Genomic DNA, 27352 nt, shown 5'->3' with positions numbered 1-27352 from the left:
TTGTTTTTGGCAATAAACATGAATAGCAGTCATGTGATTGATTTATTGATTGATTTATACAAGTATCTGGATTGTGTTGATACAGATTCTACTGTTGTTACAATGATGACACAAGCGGCTCCATCTTAAAACCCTTGCACAGACAGAACTGTCTTCAGGCTGCCGGCACAGATGGCGCTATCTTCATCACCGTCTTCTTAAAGGAGTAGTAGTATCCTTTAGCAGTGTTCCAGACCAGACCAGTAGCGTACTCTGTGGTGACACCTTTCTGGTATTTCCCATTTGGGTTGAAACTGTGGCAATTGCTGTACCAGAATGCACCATAGAAGCTCTGTGCACAATTGCTGCTCCATATATCTCTGTCGTAGTCATAGGTGGAAAATTTCATACCAAGGGACTCGGTCAGGGAATCTCCTGCAGACAGAAAGGCAACCTTTAAAACACACATATAAAGAGTGATCCTGTCTATTCCAGGTGATCATGTGATGAAAAAAATGTGTAAACTTCTCTTTGGTGCAAATTGAGAGTCACGATGGTCATCAGATGTAGAGATACAGGCAAGTCTATTGAATGGTTTTCTGAGGCTTATCTATGTGTGGCAGCCCAATGCCCTGTATAGTGGAGGCCAACACACAACCCACATACCTTACATTGTGGTGCGCTGAGTCGTAAAACCATCCATGTGCATTTTCCTGTCCGTTACATAACACTTGTTAATGCACAATGTAACCAGGGGTGTAACTAGAAATCACAGGGCCCCATAGCAAAATTGTGTATGGGGCCCCCTCAAACCGCACCCCTACCAACAAAAAAACCTACCTCCAGAACACATTCCCATGCCTGCGCCGTCTCCATCTCCTTCTCTTCAGCTCTCCTCCTGCTGGCTTTGATGTTATCAGATCAATCTGCCGCTCACTGCTGCAGAGCCTACCCTAGACCACGCACAGCCCACCGGGGACCCTGCAGAGCCCACCTGAAACCCCAATGAGCCAACCTGAGACCCTGGAGAGCCCACCTGAGACCCCCACACAGCCTACCACAGTGCCCACCTGAGACCCCGCACAAACGAGAGACCCTGCACAGCCCACCTGAGAGTGACCCGGCAGAGTCCACCATAAACCCTGCAGTAACCCGCAGAGCTCACCTGAGAACCCGCAGAGCTCACCTGAGACTCTGCACATACCAGAGACCCTGCATAGCCCACCTGAGAGTGATCCTGCAGAACCCACCATAGACTCTCTACGGTGGGCGCTGAACGGTCTCAGGGGGGCTGGTCGGGGTCCCCTTCCCTGCAGTCCTCTTACTTGTGGGGCTGCCTCCCTGGAAGGAGTGGTTTGGGATTAGGACCTCCGTCAGGTTTTAATGCTATTCGTGGCTCGATTAGAGACACTTCCCCTCCCTAATTATCCTGGTGACAATGGTTTTACCAGAGAGGAAGTGAGGGGAAATCGGCATCAGGGACACAAAAATAAGAAGCTGTCAGGGGCTCTAGCCCTCACTCTACTACAAACTAATATAATAATAATAACTAATAGAGATTAGAGCTTGTGCCCGTACTGTGGTACCTTCTCCTTTATTTGCCATGTCTGAGACAGGGGGTCAGCGGGACAAAAAGGTAGAATGTCTGTGGGGCTCAATGTCTGTTCTGGAGGCAATCCTTCAATTTCATTCAAAAAGAAACTGAGACAGTAATAAACCCATGACAGAGTGTCTAATTGTATATCTGATGATGTAAAAAGAACACTCTCCATGTAGCCTGGTAGATGGTGCATCTCAATAATGGTTGAGCCTCATGTGAGGAAAGAGTTACAATGTACAATGTCGACATAATAAAGATATTTTCCATACCAATAGGTTTGGCCGGATCACCCTCTGTAAAACGCTCGATGTGCAGCTTGTAGCCGTCTTCTTCAGGGTTGATGGCCAGACGGGACAGAGAGAAGTTTTCATAGGTCACATAACTAGCAACATTGTCCCAATCCTCCAGGTCAATCCTGAGACGATAGGACTTCTTCAGGGTTAGGAGGTGGATATTCTGTAGACCTGAAGAAGAAAAACTATAAGCAGTTAACCTGAGAAATATGATCTAAAAACATATATGGTTGACACAGTCTACCTGTCCAGGGCTTTGCTGTATCATCCAGGAAATGCACTGCTACACAGGTGTGAATTTATTAGGCTGAACATACATTATAAGGCCAAAATAAGGTAAACAAAACTCACAATGATGGTGTTTAGGTGTTTCCAGTAGAGGGGCTTCTAATGCTACAGCATACAAAGACATGTTAGACAATTGTGACAACAGTTTACAGAAGGTCCTATTGGGTTCCAGCGTGCCTGGGCATGACCTGTATACAAATCCAGCTCCATAAAGACATGGTTTGACCAATCTAGTGTGGAGGAACTCGAGTGGTCACACAAAGTGCTGACCTCAACCCTGTTGAACACCTTTCGTGAGGAATAGGACGACTAATAGTGAGCCAGGTCTTCTCATCCAACATTCGTAACTGACCTTGCAAATGCTCTTTTGGCTGAATGGACAAAAATTCCCACAGGCACACTCCAAAATCTTGAGGAAAGCCTTCTTAGAAGAGTGCAGGCTGTGATAACTACAAGGAGGGGGGGGGGTTTCATCAAGTTCATATTAATGGCCATGGTTTTGGAACATCCCCATTCCAAAACCATGGCTATTATTATGAACCTGATGTTCCCCCCTTTGCAGTTATCACAGCCTCCACCCCTCCAGCAAGCTCATATAGGTGTGATGGTCAGGTGTCCACAAACGTTTGACCATGTAGTCTAACATAGTAGAGTAAAAGGACTTAATTCAATATGTATGATTTTGTAGGCCAAAGATTCCCAACTCCACCCACTTGTGTGCAATGTTATTGTGTATGGCCCTGATCTTCAGGAAGTAATACTCGCTGGGAGATGTAGATCTAAGGTAAATCTTTTGTCTACTTATCTGTGTGAGATGATTTATGTTGCACTTAAAGGAACATTAAAGATTAAGTCTGAAGTTTTTACCCAACCAGTACTCTCCATCCGCTCTTCCAATCCCGGCTTTATACTCTTTCCAACCTTGATAAAAGTTTACAGTTCCATCAAACCTCTTCTGGAAGACCTGTAAATACAGAATTTCCATGTTAAAGGACAGTCTGGTGCTTGTCAAGCCAAAAGTTTTTCCTGCTATTCAGGGCTCATTTAGAAAGATTTCCTCTCACTTCCTCTCTGGATGACAACCACTTCACCAGACAGGAAGTGAGAGGAAATCTACAACAGGGACAGAAATAAAAATCTGACCAGGGTTCTGGTGTAGTAAATAAGGAATGTATTGTATATATAAAAAACACACAATTGCGCTTCGATAAAAATTGTAAAACAGCCGGCTGGTCGGTCAAGCGTGACTCTCCAGACTGAAAGTGTGACGTTAATGAAGGCCCGCCCCCGGCACGCTTCGTCATATAGATGTTATCAAGGGATGGCGGCAGACCTGCCATGCATCCATGACATCCTAACAGACTGACAGACTTGCTGACAGGCCTTATTATGACAAACTGACAAACTTACCATCCATCTATCTATCTATCTATCTATCTATCTATCTATCTATCTATCTATCTATCTATCTACTGTATCTATCGCCTTTGTCTACTCCAGTAAAGTATTTCTGTATGTGCTGCTGTTGGAGAACTCAACTTACTTCCTATCTGGTAAATTGTTGTCAGCAGAATAAGAAGTGAGTTTCACTGTAGCTCCATTCTGTAAAAAAAAAAAAAAGTCTTGGCTGGACACCCACTGATTCTTTTCATATGGTATTGTCAGACTCACATTCTCCCCGATCCAGCACCGGGGTTCTTCTCCAGTCTGCAGCCGCCGTCACTTCTAAGTTTTACAAGTCTCCTTTTTTGGTACAGCTATAAATAGTGACGTGCAAGTATCTCAATGTTTGAGCAAAGCATCACTACGTCTAAGCTGAGCTCCCTCCTGCTACAAGCTTACCTGTGCCCTTCTTGCCTGGCCTCAGTCATCTGTGTCCTCTAAGCCTCCCTTGCTGCCAGTGTCCACAAAAACCTTGGTCCCTTATGTGTTCTAGTGTCTATGTGCTTCCATACCCCCAGCACACACCTGTGCACCATGTGAACCCATAGTGTTCCTGCACATCCTGCGTCAAGCAGTAACCCTGGGGCATTCAGTTTCTCACACCAGTAACTCCAGAGCATCTTGTGTTACCCAGTGACCCCAGAGCCTCCTGTTTCCCCAGTGACCTCAAAGCCTCCTGTGTTACCCAGTGACCCCTGAGCATCCTGTGTTACTCAATGACCCTGAGCATCCTGTGCTACTCAATGACCCCATAGCATCCTGTGTCCCCAGTGAACCTCGTGTGTTACTCAGTGACTTTTGAGCCTCCTGAACCCAGGGCCTCCAGTGTTACCCTGTGATCTCAGAGCCTCCAGTGTTACCTAGTGACCCCAGAGCCTCCTGTGTTACTCAGTGACCCCTAAGCATCTCACGTTCACCAGTGATTCCTATGCACCCCATGACCCAAGTGCACCCAATACCATCCTGTTATTATCCTGTGACTCCAGTGCACACCTTTGTCTCCATGCAGCCTCAACTATGCTCTGCTATTCCCCTTGACTGTCTCTCTCTTACTGGATATGGACCTCAGTCTGTGACATTTATCACTTGATCATCTCATTAGAATAACAATTGGCAAAGTCTTAATACATTTAATGGTGGTCGGTTGAAGCTTACTGGGTTACCCATATGGATAACCATAAGCATGTTCAACATGAGAGAACAAGTCCAGTTGAGTGTGAAGAACCACTACTATCTATTCCATGACCGGGATAAATGAGAACCTTCACAGACATACAACACAGTCACCACATTTCAGAGTAGCTGGGAGGATGATAATGGAGTTGGGTTAGTGAGTACTCACAGTCCAGGGTCCATCTTTTCCGGTCATATCACAGTACACAGGTATGGGGGTGGGGAGTCCCCCGGGGTAGATGAGATATACTCCATCTGTCTTCAGACCTTGAGCCGACACATCGGAGCAGTCGTGCGGGTGACCACTATCGGAATAACTATTAACTGGAAACAGAAGATGCAAGAAGCATTGAAGTAGACCTGAACTCAAAAGTGAAGACTTGCGGTGTTATATGGAGCATTAGTAACATGTATTGTGCCTGAGCAGAACCTTCTGAATTACAGAAAGCTCTTGCTGGTGTGACATTTTTGATTTACATACACTTTAAATAATATTCCCTGTGAGATATTGTTGGCTGGATTTGGCTGGATTTGGGCTTCAAAACGTAACAAGCAAAGACAACGAATGATGGTAGGTGTTAGGTTTTTCGGAGATCATTTAGTCTAATTAATATGTGAAGATAGTGAAGAGACCAAATCATAAATATCTAGTTTCTCGTACTGTTATCTTGGTTCCTTGGCACCTCTTGGGCAGCATGGCAGGCTCTGTGTATAATGAGGAACAGAGTGAAGGGGGTGAGAGAGATCCACATCTTCCACCTGGTGAGAAAAGACATGCTTAGTATTTTCTTTCCCGGAGTCTGATAGCAGACTACAAGTCTCAGCAGTCTCTGTCTTTTTCTTTTCAAAAAGTGGAAGTCTTGCACAACCGACTGCAAAAACTACTTTATATCCTTTAGCTATTGTCAAACACAAACCCCGGAGATGAGAATGACAGCAAGCTCTGCCCTCCTTCTCCCACCTCTTGTATTGTGACTCTCGGCCACCTATAGCAGCCAAGAGCCAAGTGTTCGGACATACTCTGCTGACTTGAGACCATTGTAATGACAGTCAGAATGAACATGTATAAGTCTAAAAACTCACCGAAAACACGGCACAGTTTCCGTTAATCTTGTGTTTTGCAACTTACACGAGGTTGTACGAGTCAGATGGTATGTCGGGATGTGTCCGGGCTTTCGGTCTGGACAGTTGCTGTGCTAAAACACACGTTATATATACAGTGCGATCCTGTATGTCACAATAGGACTTTGGTTGGGTCACCACACCCCAAGAAAACGCATCCTTTCCCTGTGACTTCCCTGTTCCGTGTCCTGTTTACTCTGATGTGCCCATGAAAGGACAAAAATCAGAATTACAATTAATAAAAAAAAAAATGTATTGATCAACAATGGAATTCTTCCTGCCAAGCAGCCCACAGAGAAGCACCAGAATGCAAGGAACATCATACAAATTGCCAGCCCAATGGTATCTTAGTCCCAGTAAGCTACATAGACTATGTCCTTCTGCTTCAGCTTTGTGATGGAAATGCTCCAATGAAAAAGAAACTACCTTCTACATCTGGTGGGAATGTGACAGAAATAAATGCTTTTTGGGATTCATTCGCAGAAACATTGGCCAACATGTCAGGCAATATTACACTAATCCCAGAACTTTGTCTCCTACATTTAAGAGACCAACTCACTGAAATATAAGAATATCTCCTACTCAGCTGCAAATAAATTCCACAAAGGTCTTCATCTGCTTCCACTGGAAATCCTAGCCCTCACCCTACTGGACAGGGTCAGCCAAACCAACTCTTTTTTGTAAGATGAAAGAGGAAAGAACCATTGCCTCAGACACAATCACAAACTTTCTGTCCACCTGGTTGGCTTGGGCTCTCTTCTGTGTTCAAATGCAAATCATTCATAGGATGTTGCTGATGTCCTGACTATCAGCCTCACCTCCCTCCATTACTGCCATCTCCCACCACAGACCCCACACATAATCCTGTATGTTCCGATGAGCAACATGTTTAAGAACCCACCCAAGGCACGTCCTCCATCTACCTAAATTCCCTTTACTTCCAACTATTGTTTTAGTGTTGACAGGCAAGTGATTGGATAAATATATTAATGTCTTCTCCACTGCAGCTGCCTTCTGTTCTGTACCAGGTAAAACAGCACAAAGTATTGTTCATCAGAAGGCCATGTGACAGGGTGACAACACAGCAACAGAGCATTGTCACTCAATAACAGGAAGTGTCTAAACAAGGACCCTTGTGGCATGCTCACCAGGGATTATTTTCAATGAAAAAAGAAGACTTAACAATATTGCAAATGACTTCTGAAACATCATTACCATGTTAAATCTTATATGAGATTTTGTGATTGGGTCTACATTACTTATACTTTACATCCTTTCATGGTCTACCCATCACAGAGCAGCCATTGCAAGACTGATTACAACTATCAGCTAATGTTGGGCTGTGAAGACACTTTTGGATAAGGCTGAATTGCAAAATGAACCCACAACTTGAAATGGATTTAGTGTGGTTTGTGTATAGTAGGACTCCGATCAATTCTCATTTTTCCACTTGGGAAGAAATACAACTATCTTGTACTTCTCGGTATGGGTAGCAGATGACTCCAATCCCCTTATTGTAACAGCACAGCTCTGGTGCTTGGTGATTGGCTCCTATCCCCCGGGGGTGCAGAAAGAGTCATCAGACATGTGTAAGCTCCAATTGGTGGAGTTGTTAGTCAATAAACATGAATGGCAGTCATGTGATTGATTTATTGATTTATTTATACAAGTATCTGGGTTGCGTTGATACAGATTCTACTGTTACAATGATGACACAAGCGGCACCATCTTATAACCTCTGCCCAGACAGAACTGTCTTCAGGCTGCAGGCACAGATTGCGCTATCTTCATCACCGTCTTCTTAAAGGAGTAGTGGTGTCCTTTAGCATGGTACCAGACCAGACCAGTAGCGTACTCCGTGGTGGTACCATTTTGATATTTCCCATTTAGGTTGGAGCTGTGGCAATCGCTGTACCAGAATGCACCGTGAAACGTTTCTGCACAATTGCTGCTCCATATATCTCTGTCGTTGTCATATGTGGAAAAATTCATGCCCACGTGACCGCTCAGTGAATCTCCTTCAGGCAGAAAGACAACATTTAAAAAAACACATTTAAAGGTGCAGAGTGATCCTGTCTTAAACTGTGTCAGTTTCTGGTTCCAACAACAACCTGCCATGCATTGTGGTGTGCTGAGTTGTCAAACCATCCATGCACATTATCCTGCCCGTTACAATGTGTTGACAGCCCGTTCATAATGAATATACATACAGTATACATTAACACACCTCAACTAGATGCAAAAGTCAGATTTGAGCCTAAAGTCTAGGTGGATCTGCCTCCCTGGAAGGAGTGGTTTGGGATTAGGACCTCCGCCAGGTTCTTCTGCTATCAGGGACAGAAGGTGAGGGGAATATTCCTGGATAGCAGTAAAAAGTGGTACTAATACTTTAAAATGTTTTGGCTGGACATACACTTTAATACAACTGTCAGTAGAGTAGCCCATTCTTTTTTTAGGATATAATGGGGAAGGGTTAGACATTAATGCATGTGACTGCATTGCTCCAGCTTCTCTGTCACAGGGGGTCATAGGGACAGGAAGGTATAAGAAACCTCCCCATAGGGTGACAAAAACTCTCTGTCCCGAAGGCAATCACTCAATTTCTTTCAAAAATGGACAGAGACAGTAATAAAACTCTGACAGAGGGTCTGACTCTTCCACATTCCATCCAAAACAGAAAAAAAGGCTTTAAAGCTGAAATCTATGCAACAAAACATAGAGTTCCTTTCCCTATTAGAAGTCACTTGAACTGTATATCTGGTGATGTCCATAATGAAGATGAAAATAACACTCCATGTAGCCAATGTTCTGGTGGAATGCAGCCCAATAATTGTTGAGCCTCATGTGAGGAAACAGTAACAATGTACAATGTAAACATAATAAAGGTATTTTCCATACCGATAGGTTTGGCCGGATCACCCTCTGTAAACCCCTCGATGTGCAGTTTGTAGCCGTCTTCTTCAGGGTCGATGGCCAGACGGGACAGGGAGAAGTTTTCATAGGTCACATAACTAGCAACATTGTCCCAATCCTCCAGGTCAATCCTGAGACGATAGGACTTCTTCAGGGTTAGGAGGTGGATATTCTGTAGACCTGAAGTACAAAAACTACAAGCAGTCAACCTGAGAAATATGGTCTGACAATACATAGAGGAGACCCAGTCTACCTGTCCAGTGCTTTGATGTATCATCCAGAATATATTAGTTTACAGTTATACTTCAAGGCCAAAATGAGGTGGAGAACCTCACAATGATGGTGTTTTCAATGTAGGGACTGCTAATGCTACAGCATACAAAGACATTTTAGACAATTGCGATGAAAGTCTAGGGAGCGTCTTTTTCTGTTCCTGCATAGCTTGGCAAAAGTTGTACACAGAGCCATAAAGACATTGTTGGACCAGTCTGATGTGGAGGAACTCGAGTGGCCACACAAAGTTCTGACCTCAACCCTGTTGAATACATTTGGATGAGGAATAGGACCACTAATAGTGAGCCAGGTCTTCTCATCCAACATCAGTACCTGAAATCACAAATGCTCTGTTGGCTAAATGGACACAAATTCCCACAGACACTCTCTGCAATCTTAAGGAAAGCCTCCTCAGAAGAGTGGAGGCTGTGATAACTGCAAAGGGGGAATTAGGTTCATATTGATGGCCATGGCTTTTGAACAGGATGTCTAACAAGCTTATAAAGGTGTGATGGTCAGGTGTCCACAAATGTTTGACCATAAAGTCTAACTTATCAGTCTAAAAGCACTTCATTTAAAATGTATGATTTTGTAGGCCTAGGATTCCCAACTCCACCTACTTGTGTGCAATGTTATTGTGCATGGCCCTGATCTCGAGGAAGTAATACTCGCTGTCGCTGAGAGATGTAGATCTAAGTTAAAGGAGAACTATGAGGTGCGTGCTTTTCACTCACCTCATAGTTCTAGCCGACCTGTGACAATGACACTGTCACAGGTCGTCTCAGTAGATCGGGAAGTGAGCGAACACATAGCGCCGTTCGCTCACTTCTCGATCCTGTCACGGCTCTCTGCCGTGACAGGGGAGGGACTGGATTCCCCCCTCCCCGCTCCGATCTGCCAGCGCTGACTGGTGGAACGGACGGTGGGAGGGGGCGGGTACAGCTGGCAGAACAGCTGGCAGAACCAGCTGTTACTCACGCAGCTGGGCGGATCCAGACATAATTGTCGGGATCCGCTTCAGCTGCGGCGTCTCAGTATAACGCTAGCTGCAGCTCGCGGTATACTGAGCTTAGGGTGACGGGAGGACGCTAGTTTGTGTCCTCCCGTTACCCCAAGGAGAACTATGTGGAAAAGCCCTGACCCCATAGTTCTCCTTTAAATCTTTTGTCTTATTATCTGTGTGAGATTATTTATGTTGCACTTTAAGGAACATGAAAGATTAAGTCTGAAGATTTTACCCAACCAGTACTCTCCATCCGCTCTTCCAAAACCAATTTTGTACTCTTTCAAACCTCGGTAAAAGTTCACCTTTCCATCAAACCTCTTCTGAAAGACCTGTAAATACAGAATTTTCATGTATAAGGACAGTCAGGTGTTTGTGAAGTCAAAAACGTTATATTTGTGTTTCCAAGAGATGGAAAGGTTTGAAACCCATTCTGGGCTCCAAAGATTTCTCCTCACTTCCTGTCTCGTTGACAACTATTTTACCAGACAGGAAGTGAGGGTAAATCTGCAGCAGGGACACAGACAGGAATAAAAATCTGACAGGGGTTCTAGCCTTCGTCTACTCCACTAAAGAAAGGCATTTTTATTTATTTCTGTGCTGCTCTTATAGAGCTCATGTTACTTTCTGTCTGGTAAATTGTTGTCAGCAGAAAGGGAAGTGAGTTTTACTCCTTCTCCATTCTATTTTAAAAAAATGCAGAGCCTCCTGTTTGGCCAGTGACCCCAGAGCCTCCTGCATTTGTCAGTGATTACTTTGCACCCTGATATCCCAGTGCACCCAATGGCATCCTGTGGTTATCCTTTGACTCCAGTGCACACCTCTGTCTCCACACAGCCTCAACTATGCTCCTCTAATCTGCTTCTTGTGAACAGACCCCTGCCTGTAACATTTATTTCTTGAGCAGCTCATGTTTTTACCTTTTCAGTCGTAGCCCCTACCACCCTCTATGGAGTGGCTACTAGAAATTTAGCATTGCTAGTTTTGTAGTCAATCTGGCTGATTTGTAGTTGGTTGTTATTTAGTTAATTTCAGGAGTTCTGTCATTGATTGTACCTGCCTGAGTGGGGGGTGACCCTGCTGCAGTGTGGGGCAGCCAATAGGGGAACATCTTGAGTGTCTATGCCTCACCATGTGCAAGGGCAGTCCACCCTCAGGCTTGGCCTGGGGGTGGCATGTACTGTACTGGAGAAAGTGACTAGGCCTCAGGCCACATGTGGACCCTGGAGGGTCTGGATATGATAGGGAAAGACAACCAGAAAAGCTTTATGACTACTTGAGGTGCCAGGTGCTAATATGGACTTCAGGAACAAGTCTGGTGTCTCTCCTATGGAAGATCTCATGCCTATCCCTGTTCAGCTGCACTGTGGAAGACTGAAGGGATTGGTGAGTCTTGAGTCTGCCCTATTTTTGTTATGGATGTCTGAAGCCCTATACCCGCTCTCCCTGTTATGCTGTTTTCAATAAGCATTCAAAAAGGCACTTAAGGTGACTGGCGCCCAACTTTCTTGATCACATGTCTCTCCACTGCATACGGATCTGCCCCTGCAAGAGTAATGATAGCCCTCTCTGCCTGCTGGGGATCCACCTCAGGCCTTTGAGGGTCAAGGGGCACTATACAGTAACATAACATTATAATAAAAGTCTTAACACATTTCATGGTGGTTGGATGAAGCTAACTCGATTATCCATATGGAGCTTCTTCAACATTAGAGAATAAGTCCAGTTGAGTGTGAAGAACCACTACTAGCTATACCATGATCTGTATAAATGAGAACCTTCACAGACATATGTAGGTAGGTGCAGTATGGCCAACGGCCACTAGATGCCCCCATGGGGCCCTGGAGATACATGCAGCTCTGGCCTGGGGAAACTCTGTGTCCCAGGAGAAGTTGATTTATAGGGGGCGCCCGAGAGGGGAAGGAGTTCAGTTCAGAGGAGTACAGAAGAAGTCTAAGACTGTCTGCAGAGTCTCCGAAGGGGGACTGTTTCTTGAATATAGGCTGGTCCATGGGAAGGACAGGACCAGGTCTAGGACTATGTAGAGCTACAAAGATTCCCTAGTTTCCCCACAGGGGGAAACCCACCGTGCTAGGACTGACAATGGATGGGATTCCGGAGAATAGTAAAGTGCTAGAAGACTGACGATATTCGCCAGTGGGCCTATGGCCGAAGTAAGTCGTGACTCTGGGCTGATGTACCTCTCTCTCTAAATTGTATCACCATGCAAGTAACAAGAATTGTGCCGTCATCCCACCCGGGGGTGGCTGAAATGTATGCTTCATACCATGTTCATTATTTCAAGTAAAATCAACAAAAAGACTATCTGTGTGGACTGGTTCTTCTCCCTCCAACCTCTGAGAAGGTGGGGTTCTACCAGAGTGTGATGTTGGACTGTATCGTGGCTGTAACCATCTGAGGAGGGTAGGTGCGCAGTGGGGCTATGCCTGACACAGGGTGCTATTCATGGTGGCCTTTCTCCCTAAGGGGGAGGAAGTGCCGAAGACCGCAGAGGCGGTTGAAGCCATGAGGCCCTGTGTACGCAGTACTACACGATGGGAGTGTTTGCACGAGGCCAAGGCCGTGGCCCCTGACCGTGGGGTGTCTGGTTTTGAGTTGCATGCACGAGGTTACCCAGCCAATCCAAAGGGAACACACACGCAACACCCCAAGAGTGAACCCCGCCTACACATACAACACAGTCACCACATTTCAGAGTAGTTGGGAGGATGATAATGGTTAGGATCCGAGTTGGGTGATTGAGTACTTACAGTCCAGGGTCCATCTTTTCCAGTCATATCACAGTACACGGGTACAGGGATGGAGAGTTCTCCGGGGTAGATGAGATATACTCCATCTGTCTTCAGACCTTGAGCTGACACATCAGAGCAGTCACGCGGGTGACAGCTATCAGAACAAATATTAACTGGAAACAGAAGATGCAAGAAGCATTGAAATGGACTTCAAACGGAACTCAAAAGTGAAGACTTGCTGTGTTATATGGAGCATTAGAAACATGTATTGTGCCCAGCCAGAAATCTTCCTGAATAACAGAAAGCTCTCCCTGGTTTGTCATTTTTGGCCTTTCATATTCTTCACATAATATCCCCCATGAGATACTGTAGGGGCTTCATCTATAATTATCAAATGTAATAGGAAAACAAAAAGGTTTGGCTGGATTTGGGCTTTAAAACGTAACAAGAAAAGACAGGAAATGATTGTGGGTGTCGGGTTTTTTGGAGATCATACAGTCTAATTGATATTTGAAGGTAGCAAATGTAACAAAGACCATATCATAAATATCTAGTTTCTCGTACTGTTATCTTGATTCCTTGGCACCTCTTGGGCAGCATGGCAGGCTCTGTGTATAATGAGTAACAGAGTGAAGGGGGTGAGAAAGATCCACATCTTCCACCTGGTGGGAAAAGACATGTTTAGTACTTACCACAAGTCAGCATTCTATGTCTTTTTTCCTTTTAAAAAATGGAGGTCTTGCACACCTGAGGGTCCTATTACAAAAGCTACTTTACATGCTTTAGCTATTGTAAAAAAAAAACCCAGAAGGTGAGAGGGACAGCTAGCTCTGCCCTCCTTCCCGCCTCTTGTTTTGTGACTCTTGGCCACCTATAGCAGCCAAGTGTGCGGACATACTCTGCTGACTTGAGTCCATTGTAATAACAGCCAAAATTAACAGGTATAACTGTGCATACTCACCGAAAACACAGCACAGTCTCCTTTAAACTTGTGTTTTGCAACCTACATGAGGCTGTATGAGTCAGATGGTATGTTGGGTTGTGTCTTGGCTCTGGTTCTGAGGCGGTCAGTATGTTGTGTTGTGTCCTGGTTCTGAGGCAGTCAGTATGTTGTGTTGTGTCCTGGTTCCGAGGCAGTCAGTATGTTGTGTTGTGTCCTGCTTCTTGGTCTGGACAGTTGCTGTGCTAACACACTTTATATATACAGTGCGATCCTGTATGTCACAATAAGACTTTGGTTGGGACACCACACCTTGAGAAAATGCATCCTTTCCCTGTGACTTCCCTGTTCCGTGTCCTGTTTACTCTGATGTGCATATGAAAGGACAACAATTAGATTTACAATTAATAAAATAAAAAAATTTGATTTACTGATGAACAATGGAATTCTTCCTGCCAACCAGCACACAGTAGCAACAGAATGCAAGGAACATCATACAACTTGCTGACCCAATGGTATCTCACTCCCAGTAAGCTACGTCCACAAGATTATATACTTTTGCTTTAGCTTTGTGCTGGAATTGCTCCAGTGAGAAAGGAACTGCCCTCTACATCTGGCTGGAACGTGACTAAATAAATCCTTTTTGGAACTAATTTACAGAAACATTGGCCAACATGTCATGCACCACTATTACACTAACCCCAGAACTTTGTCTCTTACACTTGATAGACCAACTTGCCGAAACATAAGAATTTTCTTACTCTACTGCAGATGAATTCCACCAAGATCCTCATCCGCTTTCATTGAAAATCCTAGCCCCCCGCCCTACTGGAAAAGGTCAACAAAACCAACTCTTTTTTCTAGATGGAAGAGGAAACGCTCAGACACAATAACACACTTTCTGTCCACTTGGTCTGCTTGGGCACTCTTCTGTATTCAAATACAAACCACTCATTGGATGCTGCTGATGCCCTTACTATCATCCTCACCTCCGTCCATTACCGCTATCTTCCACCACAGACCCCACAGATGAGCCCGTAAGCAACATGCTCATGAACCTACCACCAGACACGTCCCCCATCTACCTAAATTCCCTTTCCTCTGACACTTTCTACCCCTCCTTTTTGCTTTCTATCTTACACTTCACTATCTTATTTTTCCTAACATACATTTTTTCATCTAACAGAGTTGTCACCCTATAACAAGAAGTGTCTAAACAAGGACCCTCATGGCGGGATCACCGGGGATTATTTATCAATGACAATGGAAGACTTAAAAATATTACAAATGACTTCTGAAGTGTCATTAACATGTTAAATCTTGTATGAGATTTCACGATTGGGTCTACATTAGTTATACTTTACATCCTTTCACTGTCTACCCATCACAGAGCTGCCACTCCCACTGCAAGACTGATTACAACTATCAGCTGGCATGGGGCACTGGAGACACTTTAGATATGGCTGAACTGCAAAATGGATTCACAGCTTGAATTGAAGTGAATTCAGTGCAGTTTGTGTGTTGCTGGTCTTGTATAAATTCACCTTTTTTCCACTTGGGAAGAAATAGAAATATCCGGTACTTCTCGGTATGTGTAGCAGAGGACTCCAATCCCCTTATTGTAACAGCACAGCTCTGGTGGTTGGTGATTGGCCCCCGTCCCCTGGGGGTGGGGAAAGAGTCGTCAGACACGTGTAAGCTCCAATTGGTGGAGTTGTTAGTCAATAAACATGAATGGCAGTCATGTGATTGATTGATTGATTGATTGATTTATTGATTGATTTATACAAGTATCTGGATTGTACTGATACAGATTCTACTGTTACAATGATGACACAAGCGGCACCATCTTAAAACCTTTGCACAGACAGAACTGTCTTCAGGCTGCCGGCACAGATGGCCCTATCTTCATGACCGTCTTCTTAAAGGAGTAGTAGTATCCTTTATTAGTGCTCCAGACCAGACCAGTAGCATACTCCGTGGTGACACCATTTTGATATTTCCCATTTAGGTTGGAGCCGTGGCAATCGCTGTACCAGAATGCACCGTGAAACGTTTCTGCACAATTGCTGCTCCATATATCTCTGTCGTTGTCATATGTGGAAAAATTCATGCCAGCTTGACCGGTCAGTGAATCTCCTGCAGGCAGAAAGACAACATTTAAAAAACAGATTTAAAGGGGCGGAGTGATCCTTTCTCAAATCGAGTCAATTCCAGGCGATCATGTGATGAAAAAATGTGTACAATTCCCTTTGGTGCAAATTGCAGGTCAAGATGGTCAGCAGATGCACAGCCAATCATACATTTTTTTGTAGCCCAGTCGAGCTCTATGTGTGTTGTTGTGGTGAAATTCATGAAGAATGGCAGCCTAATGCATTGTACAGTAGAGGCCGACACACAACACACATACTGGCACATTGTGGTGTGCTGAGTTGTGAAACCAGCCATGAGCATTTCCCTGTCCGTTACAGTGCTTTGACAGCCCATTCATAATAAACGGGCTGTTCTATAACAACACACGTTAATACTCCATGTAACGTGTGTTAACACATATTCACTAGACATGTGCAGCGGCTAAAAAAAATTTCGCTTCGTTTAGTTTCGTATTTCAGAATTCGGATCCTATATGTGTTTCGTTTCGGGAATCGGATTCGTATTCGGATCTGATTCGGAATTCGTGTCGGATTTGGAACTCGGATTTGGAATTCAGATTCGGATTTGAGAATTCGGACGAATTTCCGAAAATTCAACTTGAGGTGGGGTAGCAGAATTGGCACATTTGTCATTTCTGGTTGCTGCGCTCCTGTCTTTACTATTAAAGGGACATTAAAATCATTTTCTTAATTTGTTTTTATCCGTTTAAATGTTAACAGCGTACGCACAGGATTTGGACGAAATTCGTTCCCAATCCGAAATTTCGGATTCGGATGCTTTCGGATATGTTATATTTCGGAAATTCGGATGCTCCGAATCTACGAATTTCCGAAATTTCGTCCAAATTTTGTTTCGGAACCAAACGCACATGTCTAATATTCATTAACGTACCTCAACTAGACACAGAAGTCTGAATTCAGCCTAAAGTCTAGGTTAACCTGCCTCCCTGGCAGGAGAGATTTGGAATTTGGACCTCCATCAGGTTTTAATGCTATTTGTGTCCCCATTCGGGAGATTTCCCTTCCCTTACTGTCCTGGTGACAATGGTATTACCAGACAGCAAGTGAGGTAAAATCTGCCACAGGGACACAGGCAAAAGAGAAATCTGACTGAGGTTTTAGCACTCACTCTACTAAAAAATAAATCTATTCATGTTTCTGTTGGAGATTCATGACAGGGGGATCAGGGGTTCTAATCCCTCCCACCTAAGCCAACAATGTTTTTGATGGACTTACACATTCATACAACTGTCATTACTCTAGCCCAATTTTTATGTTATGATAGAGTGGGTAAGGGTTAGACATTAGTACTTGGGACCGTACTGTGGTGGCCTCTCCCAACAGAGGTTAACAAAAACAGTGAGGAGGTGTAGAATGCCGATGAGACTTGATTCTGTCCTGGAGGCAATCATTCAATTTCTTTCAAAAAGGGACAGAGACAGTAATAAAACCCTGACAGAGGGACTTACTCTTCCATAACTCTTTGGTGGAAATGTATCCCAATAATTGTTGAGCCTCATGTGAGGAAACAGTTACAATGTACAATGTGAACATAATAAAGGTATTTTCCATACCGATAGGTTTGGCCGGATCACCCTCTGTAAACCCCTCGAGGTGCAGTTTGTAGCCGTCTTCTTCAGGGTCAATGGCCAGACGGGACAGAGAGAAGTTTTCATAGGTCACATAACTAGCAACATTGTCCCAATCCTCCAGGTCAATCCTGACACGATAGGACTTCTTCAGGGTTAGGAGGTGGATATTCTGTAGACCTGAAGTAGAAAAACTACAAGCAGTTAACCTGAGAAATGTGGTCTGAAAATACATAGAGGAGACCCAGTCTACCTGTCCAGGGCTTTGATGTATCTTCCAGGAAATGTATGACTACACAGGCGAGAATATATTAGGTTGAAAATACACCATACGGCCAAAATATGGTGGAAAACCTCACAATGATGGTGTTTTCAGTGGGGGAAAGCTAATGCTAAAGCATACAAAGACATTTTAGACAACTGTGATAAAAGTTTGGGGAACGTCTTTTTCTGTTTCAGTGTGCCTAGGCATGACCTGCACACAAAGCCAGCTTCATAAAGACATGGTTTGATGAATCTTGTGTGGAGGAACTCAAGTGGCCACACAAAGTTTTGACCTCAACCCTCTTCTCTTCCAACATCAGTGCCTGACCTCACAAATGCTCTTTTGGCTGAATGGACACAAATTCCTACAGACAGACTCCAAAATCTTGAGGAAAGCCTTCTCAGAATAGTGGAGGCTGTGATAACTGCACAGGGGGCATAAGATTCATATTAATGGCCATGGTTTTGGAACAGAATGTCCAACAAGATCATGTAGGTGTGATAGTCAGGTGTCCACAAACGTTTGACCATAAAGTCTAACTTAGTAGACTAACAGCACTTAATTTATGATTTTATAGGCCTAAGATTCCCAACTCCACCCACTTGTGTGCAATGTTATTGTGCATGGCCCTTATCTACAGAACATAATACTTGCTGAGTCCTGTAGATCTAAAGTATATATTTGGTCTACAGATCTGTGAGAGATGATTTATGTTGCACTATAAGGAACATAAAAGATTCAATTTGAAGACCTTACCCAACCAGTACTCCCCATCCACTCTTCCAAACCCAGCTTTGTACTCTTTCAAACCTCTGTAAAAGTTCACCTTTCCATCAAACCTCTTCTGGAAGACCTGTAAATACAGAATTCCCATGTTAAAGGACAGCCAGGTGTTTGTGAAGCCAAAAACTTATTATTTTTTTTCTGATAGACTTTAAACAGTGAGGAGGTGTAGAATGCCGATGAGACTTGATTCTGTCCTGGAGGCAATCATTCAATTTCTTTCAAAAAGGGACAGAGACAGTAATAAAACCCTGACAGAGGGACTTACTCTTCCATAACTCTTTGGTGGAAATGTATCCCAATAATTGTTGAGCCTCATGTGAGGAAACAGTTACAATGTACAATGTGAACATAATAAAGGTATTTTCCATACCGATAGGTTTGGCCGGATCACCCTCTGTAAACCCCTCGAGGTGCAGTTTGTAGCCGTCTTCTTCAGGGTCAATGGCCAGACGGGACAGAGAGAAGTTTTCATAGGTCACATAACTAGCAACATTGTCCCAATCCTCCAGGTCAATCCTGACACGATAGGACTTCTTCAGGGTTAGGAGGTGGATATTCTGTAGACCTGAAGTAGAAAAACTACAAGCAGTTAACCTGAGAAATGTGGTCTGAAAATACATAGAGGAGACCCAGTCTACCTGTCCAGGGCTTTGATGTATCTTCCAGGAAATGTATGACTACACAGGCGAGAATATATTAGGTTGAAAATACACCATACGGCCAAAATATGGTGGAAAACCTCACAATGATGGTGTTTTCAGTGGGGGAAAGCTAATGCTAAAGCATACAAAGACATTTTAGACAACTGTGATAAAAGTTTGGGGAACGTCTTTTTCTGTTTCAGTGTGCCTAGGCATGACCTGCACACAAAGCCAGCTTCATAAAGACATGGTTTGATGAATCTTGTGTGGAGGAACTCAAGTGGCCACACAAAGTTTTGACCTCAACCCTCTTCTCTTCCAACATCAGTGCCTGACCTCACAAATGCTCTTTTGGCTGAATGGACACAAATTCCTACAGACAGACTCCAAAATCTTGAGGAAAGCCTTCTCAGAATAGTGGAGGCTGTGATAACTGCACAGGGGGCATAAGATTCATATTAATGGCCATGGTTTTGGAACAGAATGTCCAACAAGATCATGTAGGTGTGATAGTCAGGTGTCCACAAACGTTTGACCATAAAGTCTAACTTAGTAGACTAACAGCACTTAATTTATGATTTTATAGGCCTAAGATTCCCAACTCCACCCACTTGTGTGCAATGTTATTGTGCATGGCCCTTATCTACAGAACATAATACTTGCTGAGTCCTGTAGATCTAAAGTATATATTTGGTCTACAGATCTGTGAGAGATGATTTATGTTGCACTATAAGGAACATAAAAGATTAAGTTTGAAGACCTTACCCAACCAGTACTCTCCATCCACTCTTCCAAACCCAGCTTTGTACTCTTTCAAACCTCTGTAAAAGTTCACCTTTCCATCAAACCTCTTCTGGAAGACCTGTAAATACAGAATTCCCATGTTAAAGGACAGCCAGGTGTTTGTGAAGCCAAAAACTTATTATTTTTTTTCTGATAGACTTGGAAAGGTTTAGAGCTCATCCTGTGCCTTTCCCGTTATTCACGGCTCCTAGAAAGATTTCCCCTCACTTCCTGTCTGGCTGACAATCGTTTCACCATACAGGAAATGAGGGAAAAACAAGCCTTCCTATACTCCACTAAGGAACATTATTTTTATTTCTGACTGTGCTGCTGTAGGAGAACTCACCTTACTTCCTGTATAGTAAATTGTAATCAGCAGAACAGGAAGTGAGTTTTACTCCTTCTCTATTCTATAACAAAAAAAAAACAAAAAAGTTTTGGCTGCAGACGCACTGGTTCTGTTGAAATTTTATTGGCACACTCTCTTTCTCCCTGATCCAGCGCAGGTTCTCCCCTCCAGCCCACAGCCGCCATCACTTCCAGGTTTCCCAGGTCTCCTGTTCTGTACAGCTTTAAACTGTGAAGTGCAAGTGGCTCAATGTTTGAGCAAAGTATCACTATGCCTAAGCTGAGCTCCCCCCTGCTAAAATCTTATCTGTGCTCTTCTTACCTGCCCTCAGTGATCTGTGTCCTCCAAGCCTCCCTTGCTGCCAGTGTCAACAAATACATTGGCTCCTTATGTATATTCCCAGTGACCCCAGAGTCTCCTGTGTCATCCAGTGACCACTGAGCATCTTTTGCTCGCCAGTGATTCCTATGCACCCCCACGACCCCAGTGCACCCCACAGCATCCTGTGATTATCCTGTGACTCCAGGTGTGTCCATGAAGCATCAGCTTTACTCCTCTAATCCCCTTGCCTCTCTCTCTCTTTGTGGATATGGACCTCAGTATGTGACATTTATCACTTGATCCTCTCATGTTTTTACCTTTTCAGGAATATAACATTATAACAATAATTAGCAAAATCTTAACACATTTCATGGTGGTTGGATGAAGCTAACATATGGATAACCATAAGCATTTTCAACATTGTAAAACAAGTCCAGTTGAGTGTGAAGAACCACTACTAGCTATACCATGACCGGGATAAATGAGAACCTTCACATAGATTTCAGAGTAGTTGGGAGGATGATAATGGTTAGGATCAGGAATGGGTGATTGAGTACTTACAGTCCAGGGTCCATCTTTTCCAGTCATATCACAGTACACAGGTACGGGGGTGGGGAGTCCCCCGGGGTAGATGAGATATACTCCATCTGTCTTCAGACCTTGAGCCCACACATCGGAGCAGTCATGCGGGTGACAGCTATCAGAACAAATATTAACTGGAAACAGAAGAATCATGAAGAATTGAAGTGGACTTCAAACGGAACTCAAGAAGTGAAGACTTGCTGTGTTATATGGAGCATTAGAAACATTTATTGTGCCTGAGCAGAACCCGGAAACATCTTCCTGAAAGCAGAAAGCTGGTTTGTCATTTTTGGCTTTACATACATTTCACATAATATCCCCCCTGAGATACTGTAGGGGCTTCAATAAAAATTATGAAATGTAATAGGAAAACAAAAGTTTTGGCTGGATTTTAAAACGTAACAAGCAAAGACAAGAAATGATGGTGGGTGTCGTTTTTTTCGGAGATCATTTAGTCTAATTAATATTTGAAGGAAGCGAATGTTTCAAGGAGGCTACTAGCAAATGTAACAAAGACCACATCATAAATATCTAGTTTCTCATACTGTTATCTTGGTTCCTTGGCACCTCCTGGGCAGCATGACAGGCTCTGTGTATAACGTGGAACAGAGTGAAGGAGGTGAGAGAGATCCACATCTTCTACCTGCTGAGAAAAGACATGCTTAGTATTTTCTTACCCAGAGTCTGATAGCAAACTACAAGTCTCAGCAGCCTCTGACTTTTTCCCTTGCACACCTAAGGTCCATATTGCAAAAAATATTCTACATCCTATAGCTATTGTGAAAACAGAACTCCGGAGTTCCGGAGTTGAGAGGGACAGCTAGCTCTGCTCTGCTTGGGTTGTCACCGAGTGTCAGCGGGTCAGCCACCTATAGCAGCCAAGAGCCAAGTGTAGAGACATGAGCTGCTGACTTGAGTCCATTGTAATGACAGTAACAATTAACAGGAATAACTGTACATACTCACCAACCACACAGCACAAAGTTCCTTTTCTCAACTTACACGAGACTCTGCGAGTCAGATGGTATGTTGGGTTGTGTCCTGGTTCTGGGTCTGGACAGTTGCTGTGCTAACACACTTTATATACTGTATACAGTGTGATCCTCTATGTCACAATAGGACTATTGTGTTGGGACACCACACCTTGAGAAAACGCATCCTTTCTCCGGGTACATGACTTTCCTGTTACATCCGTGTTACATCCGTGTCCTGTTTAATCTGATGTGCATATGAAAGGACAAAAATTAGATATATACAATTACTAAAATTAAAAATGTAATTTACTGATCAACAATGGTATTCCGCATGCCAACTAGACCACAGAGAGAAGCACCAGAATGCAAGAAACATCATACAAATTGCCGGCCCAATGGTGTGTTACTCCCAGTAAGCTACGTAGACCAGGGGCGCCCACAATTTTTCGTCTGGAGATCTACTTTTCTAATGACGAGCTCAATGAGATCCACCAATGAAAAAACACCCGTATTCGGGGGCGGGAGGGGGCGTGGCGGTGCATTGAAGTCAACTGGCCCTCTCTTCTCTCTCTCCTCGCGCTCTCTTTCTCCTGTTTCTATCTGCTGTCTCTTCTCTCACTTTCTCTGCTGTCTCTCTCCTGTCTGTCTCTTCTTACCTCCACTGCAGCAGCTTCCCAAGTCTCCTCTCTCCTTCCCATCTGCGGCGTCTGACCCATTCAGCCGCATGAGCACCGCGGGAGGACAGGACACAGGTCAGTGAGCCGATCGCGATCTACCAGTGTTCGCTTTGCGATCTACCTAATGGGCACCCCTGACGTAGACTATATCCTTCTGCTTCAACTTTGTGCTGGAAATGCTCCAATGAGAAAGGAACTGGTGGGAATGCAATGGAAATAAATCTTTCCAGGGATTCATTCGCAGAAACATTGTGAACATTTCAGGTAATACTGTTACACTAACCCCAGAACGTTGTCTCCTACATTTAAGAGACCAACTCACCAAAATATAAGAATTTTCCTTCTCCACTCCTGATAAATTCCACAAAGGTCCCAATCCACTTTCAATGGAAATCCTAGCCCCCGCCCTACTGGAAAGGGTCAACAAAACCAACTCTTTTTGCAAGATGGAAGAGGAAAGAAACGGACACCATGACAAACTTTCTGTCTACCTGATTGGCTTGGGCACTCTGCTTTTGTGTTCAAATACAAATCATTCATTGGATGCTACTGATGCCCTGACTATCATCTTCTCCTCCGTCCATTACCGCGATCTTACACCACAGACCCCACAGATGAGCCCGTAAGCAACATGCTCATGAACCTACCACCAGACACGTCCCCCATCTACCTAAATTCCCTTTCCTCTGACACTTTCTACCCCTCCTTTTTGCTTTCTATCTTACACTTCACTATCTTATTCTTCCTAACATACATTTTTTCATCTAACAGCGTTGTCACCCTATAACAGGAAGTGCCTGGACAAGGACCCTCATGGCGGGATCACCGGGGATTATTTATCAATGACAATGGAAGACTTAAAAATATTACAAATGACTTCTGAAGTGTCATTAACATGTTAAATCTTGTATGAGATTTCACGATTGGGTCTACATTAGTTATACTTTACATCCTTTCACTGTCTACCCATCACAGAGCTGCCACTCCCACTGTAAGACTGATTACAACTATCAGCTGGCGTGGGGCATTGAAGACACTTTAGATATGGCTGAACTGCAAAATGGATTCACAGCTTGAATTGAAGTGAATTCAGTGCAGTTTGTGTGTTGCTGGTCTTGTATAAATTCACCTTTTTTCCACTTGGGAAGAAATAGAAATATCCGGTACTTCTCGGTATGGGTAGCAGATGACTCCAATCCCCTTATTGTAACAGGACAGCTCTGGTGCTTGGTGATTGGCCGCTGTGCCCTGGGGGTGGGGAAAGAGTCGTCAGACACGTGTAAGCTCCAATTGGTGGAGTTGTTAGTCAATAAACATGAATGGCAGTCATGTGATTTATTGATTGATTTATTGATTGATTTATACAAGTATCTGGATTGTACTGATACAGATTCTACTGTTACAATGATGACACAAGCGGCACCATCTTAAAATCTTTGTACAGACAGAACTGTCTTCAGACTGCCGGCACAGATGGCGCTATCTTCATCACCGTCTTCTTAAAGGAGTAGTAGGCTCCTTTATTAGTGCTCCAGACCACACCAGTAGCGTACTCCGTGGTGACACCATTTTGATATTTCCCATTTAGGTTGGAGCCGTGGCAATCGCTGTACCAGAATGCACCGTGAAACGTTTCTGCACAATTGCTGCTCCATATATCTCTGTCGTTGTCATATGTGGAAAAATTCATGCCAGCTTGACCGGTCAGTGAATCTCCTGCAGGCAGAAAGACAACATTTAAAAAACAGATTTAAAGGGGCGGAGTGTTCCGTTCTCAAATCAAGTCAATTCCAGGTGATCATGTGATGAAAAAATGTGTAAAACTTCCCTTGATTGAAAATAACAGGTCAAGATGGTCAGCAGATACACAGACACAGGGAAGCCCATTGAATGGTTTTCTGCAGCCCAGTCGAGCTCTATGTGTGGTGCGCTGTGGTGCAATTCATTAAGAATGGCAGCCCAATGCATTGTACAGTAGAGGCCGACACACAACACACATACTGGCACATTGTGGTGTGCTGAGTTGTGAAACCAGCCATGAGCATTTCCCTGTCCGTTACAGTGCTTTGACAGCCCATTCATAATAAACGGGCTGTTCTATAACAACACACGTTAATACTCCATGTAACGTGTGTTAACACATATTCACTAGACATGTGCAGCGGCTAAAAATTTGTTTCGCTTCGTTTAGTTTCGTATTTCGTTTATTTCGTATTTCGTAATTCGGACTATATATGTGTTTCGTTTTGGGAATCGGATTCGTATTCGGATCTGATTCGGAATTCCTCTCGGATTTGGAATTCGGATCCGGAATTCAGATTCGGATTTCAGAATTCGGACGAATTCCCTTCTACCTGTTCAGGGCTTTGATGTATCTTCCAGGAAATGTATGACTACACAGGCGAGAATATATTAGGTTGAAAATACACCATACGGCCAAAATAAGGTAGAAAACCTCACAATGATGGGGTTTTCAGTGGGGGAAAGCTAATGCTAAAGCATACAAAGACATTTTAGACAACTGTGATAAAAGTTTGGGGGATGTCTTTTTCTGTTTCAGTGTGCCTAGGCATAACCTGCACACAAAGCCAGCTTCATAAAGACATGATTTGATGAATCTTGTGTGGAGGAACTCAAGTGGCCACACAAAGTTTTGACCTCAACCCTCTTCTCTTCCAACATCAGTGCCTGACCTCACAAATGCTCTTTTGGCTGAATGGACACAAATTCCTACAGACAGACTCCAAAATCTTGAGGAAAGCCTTCTCAGAATAGTGGAGGCTGTGATAACTGCACGGGGGGCATAAGATTCATATTAATGGCCATGGTTTTGGAACAGAATGTCCAACAAGATCATGTAGGTGTGATAGTCAGGTGTCCACAAACGTTTGACCATAAAGTCTAACTTAGTAGACTAACAGCACTTAATTTATGATTTTATAAGATTCCCAACTCCACCCACTTGTGTGCAATGTTATTGTGCATGGCCCTTATCTACAGAACATAATACTTGCTGAGTCCTGTAGATCTAAAGTATATATTTGGTCTACAGATCTGTGAGAGATGATTTATGTTGCACTATAAGGAACATAAAAGATTAAGTTTGAAGACCTTACCCAACCAGTACTCTCCATCCACTCTTCCAAACCCAGCTTTGTACTCTTTCAAACCTCTGTAAAAGTTCACCTTTCCATCAAACCTCTTCTGGAAGACCTGTAAATACAGAATTCTCATGTTAAAGGACAGCCAGGCATTTGTGAAGCCAAAAACTTTTTTTTTCTGTTTCTGATAGACTTGGAAAGCTTTAGAACTTCCCGGCCTTTTGGCTAAGATCAAGTGTAGTATCTGTTCTTATCAGTTCTGGAGGGGAAAGGCATGGACCGTCCTTGGGACGGACGGTTGCCTAGTACTCTCAGGAGTGAAGGTAGGTGCTTGTGGCGACTCCCTTTTAGAGGAGGGGGGAGTTTCCTCGGCACTATTGCCTACTGACTGAATAAGATGCGAAGCTTGGTCGAGGCTGGAGGGTTCGGGGGCGGCAGAAGCCCGTGGTGTTGTGCCCCCTGGGGGTGGCGTCCCAGGGGTGCGCAGAAAGTCACTTGGGTATGGGACCCCACATGACTCACTGTGCACTTGGTCACACACCACATTGCATATTTTCTGCACTTCGCCTCCAAGACAGGCCTTATGGCTAGTCTGGGGCAATATTTTTGCACTCCGGCCCCTAAGGCCTGTCAGCGTGGTGCACTGGCACTTTAGATTATTTAAGCACTCCATGCACGATTGGCACTTTTTTATTTTCTTATTTTGACCCACAGATGCGAAAGGTGCAGGTTTCTTCGGGGCCTATTCCTGACGCTGGGAGGAGATTCTGTGCCTCGAACGGGGTTCTCTGTCTCCTCCCACCCAGGAGGGGGGTCTCTCTTCGGGAGAGCCCCCCTGCCTAGTACTGTGAGGGACCTGTTTCGGCAGGTCCCCGAAGGATATGGGTCCACCGGCCTTCGGGTTGGTGGACCACCAGTCTCAACCCCTGTCAGGAGCCTTGCGCCCCGGGGGGTCGGGAAAGTAGGTCCCTTCTTTGGAAGGACCTTGCACCCTTGTGCACGTTTTTTGTGTGCTGTGATTTCACGGTTCACTTTTTTTGTTCACAGGGGGAAGTTTTGATGCACGTCCACGGGCTTCGAAAAAACAAAAACAAAAAAAAAGAACTCATCCTGTGTCTTTCCCGTTATTCACGGCTCCTAGAAAGATTTTCCCTCACTTCCGGTCTGGCTGACAATTGTTTCACCATACAGGAAATGAGGGAAAATCTAGCCTTTGTCTACTCCACTAAAGAACATTATTTTTATTTCGAACTGTGCTGCTGTTGGAGAGCTCACCTTACTTCCTGTATAGTAAATTGTGGTCAGAACAGAAAGTGAGTTTTACCATTCTATTAAAAAAACATCCAGAGCC

At 44.1% G+C, this 27352-nt stretch overlaps 4 protein-coding genes across 4 annotated transcripts in view; all 4 read right to left on the bottom strand.

Moving 5' to 3' along the window:
- Window positions 1-22279, bottom strand: part of LOC108800673 (microfibril-associated glycoprotein 4-like) — a 68213-nt gene extending 45934 nt beyond the window's left edge. The window contains exons 1-2 of the mRNA XM_018572667.1: window positions 22252-22279; window positions 5438-5535 (exon numbers count right to left, since the gene is read on the bottom strand). Of these exons, the coding sequence (XP_018428169.1) occupies window positions 5438-5528 (91 nt within the window). The 5' untranslated portion in view covers window positions 5529-5535; window positions 22252-22279. The remainder of the gene's footprint in view (window positions 1-5437; window positions 5536-22251) is intronic.
- Window positions 71-21885, bottom strand: LOC108800664 (microfibril-associated glycoprotein 4-like). Its single transcript, XM_018572658.1, has 7 exons — window positions 21795-21885; window positions 21229-21383; window positions 19980-20076; window positions 18962-19138; window positions 15601-15925; window positions 11604-11607; window positions 71-91 (listed from the first exon to the last, which is right to left on the bottom strand). The coding sequence occupies exons 1-5, from the start codon at window positions 21883-21885 to the stop codon at window positions 15660-15662; spliced, it is 786 nt and encodes a 261-aa protein (XP_018428160.1). The 3' UTR covers window positions 71-91; window positions 11604-11607; window positions 15601-15659.
- LOC108800665 (microfibril-associated glycoprotein 4-like) lies at window positions 155-5242 on the bottom strand. The gene is made up of 5 exons (XM_018572659.1): window positions 5185-5242; window positions 4946-5100; window positions 3028-3124; window positions 1869-2043; window positions 155-422 (listed from the first exon to the last, which is right to left on the bottom strand). Exons 1-5 carry the CDS (start codon window positions 5240-5242, stop codon window positions 155-157), a joined length of 753 nt encoding a protein of 250 aa, XP_018428161.1.
- A 2024-nt stretch (window positions 22280-24303) lies between the features above and the next one.
- Window positions 24304-27352, bottom strand: part of LOC108800670 (microfibril-associated glycoprotein 4-like) — an 11678-nt gene continuing 8629 nt past the window's right edge. The window contains exons 5-6 of the mRNA XM_018572664.1: window positions 26017-26113; window positions 24304-24619 (exon numbers count right to left, since the gene is read on the bottom strand). Of these exons, the coding sequence (XP_018428166.1) occupies window positions 24357-24619; window positions 26017-26113 (360 nt within the window). The 3' untranslated portion in view covers window positions 24304-24356. The remainder of the gene's footprint in view (window positions 24620-26016; window positions 26114-27352) is intronic.

The sequence above is a fragment of the Nanorana parkeri genome, unplaced genomic scaffold (genome assembly GCF_000935625.1).
Source record: "Nanorana parkeri isolate BGI_ZX_2015 unplaced genomic scaffold, ASM93562v1 scaffold2095, whole genome shotgun sequence".
NCBI lineage: Eukaryota > Metazoa > Chordata > Amphibia > Anura > Dicroglossidae > Nanorana > Nanorana parkeri.
This window is presented reverse-complemented; position numbering and strand designations above follow the sequence as displayed.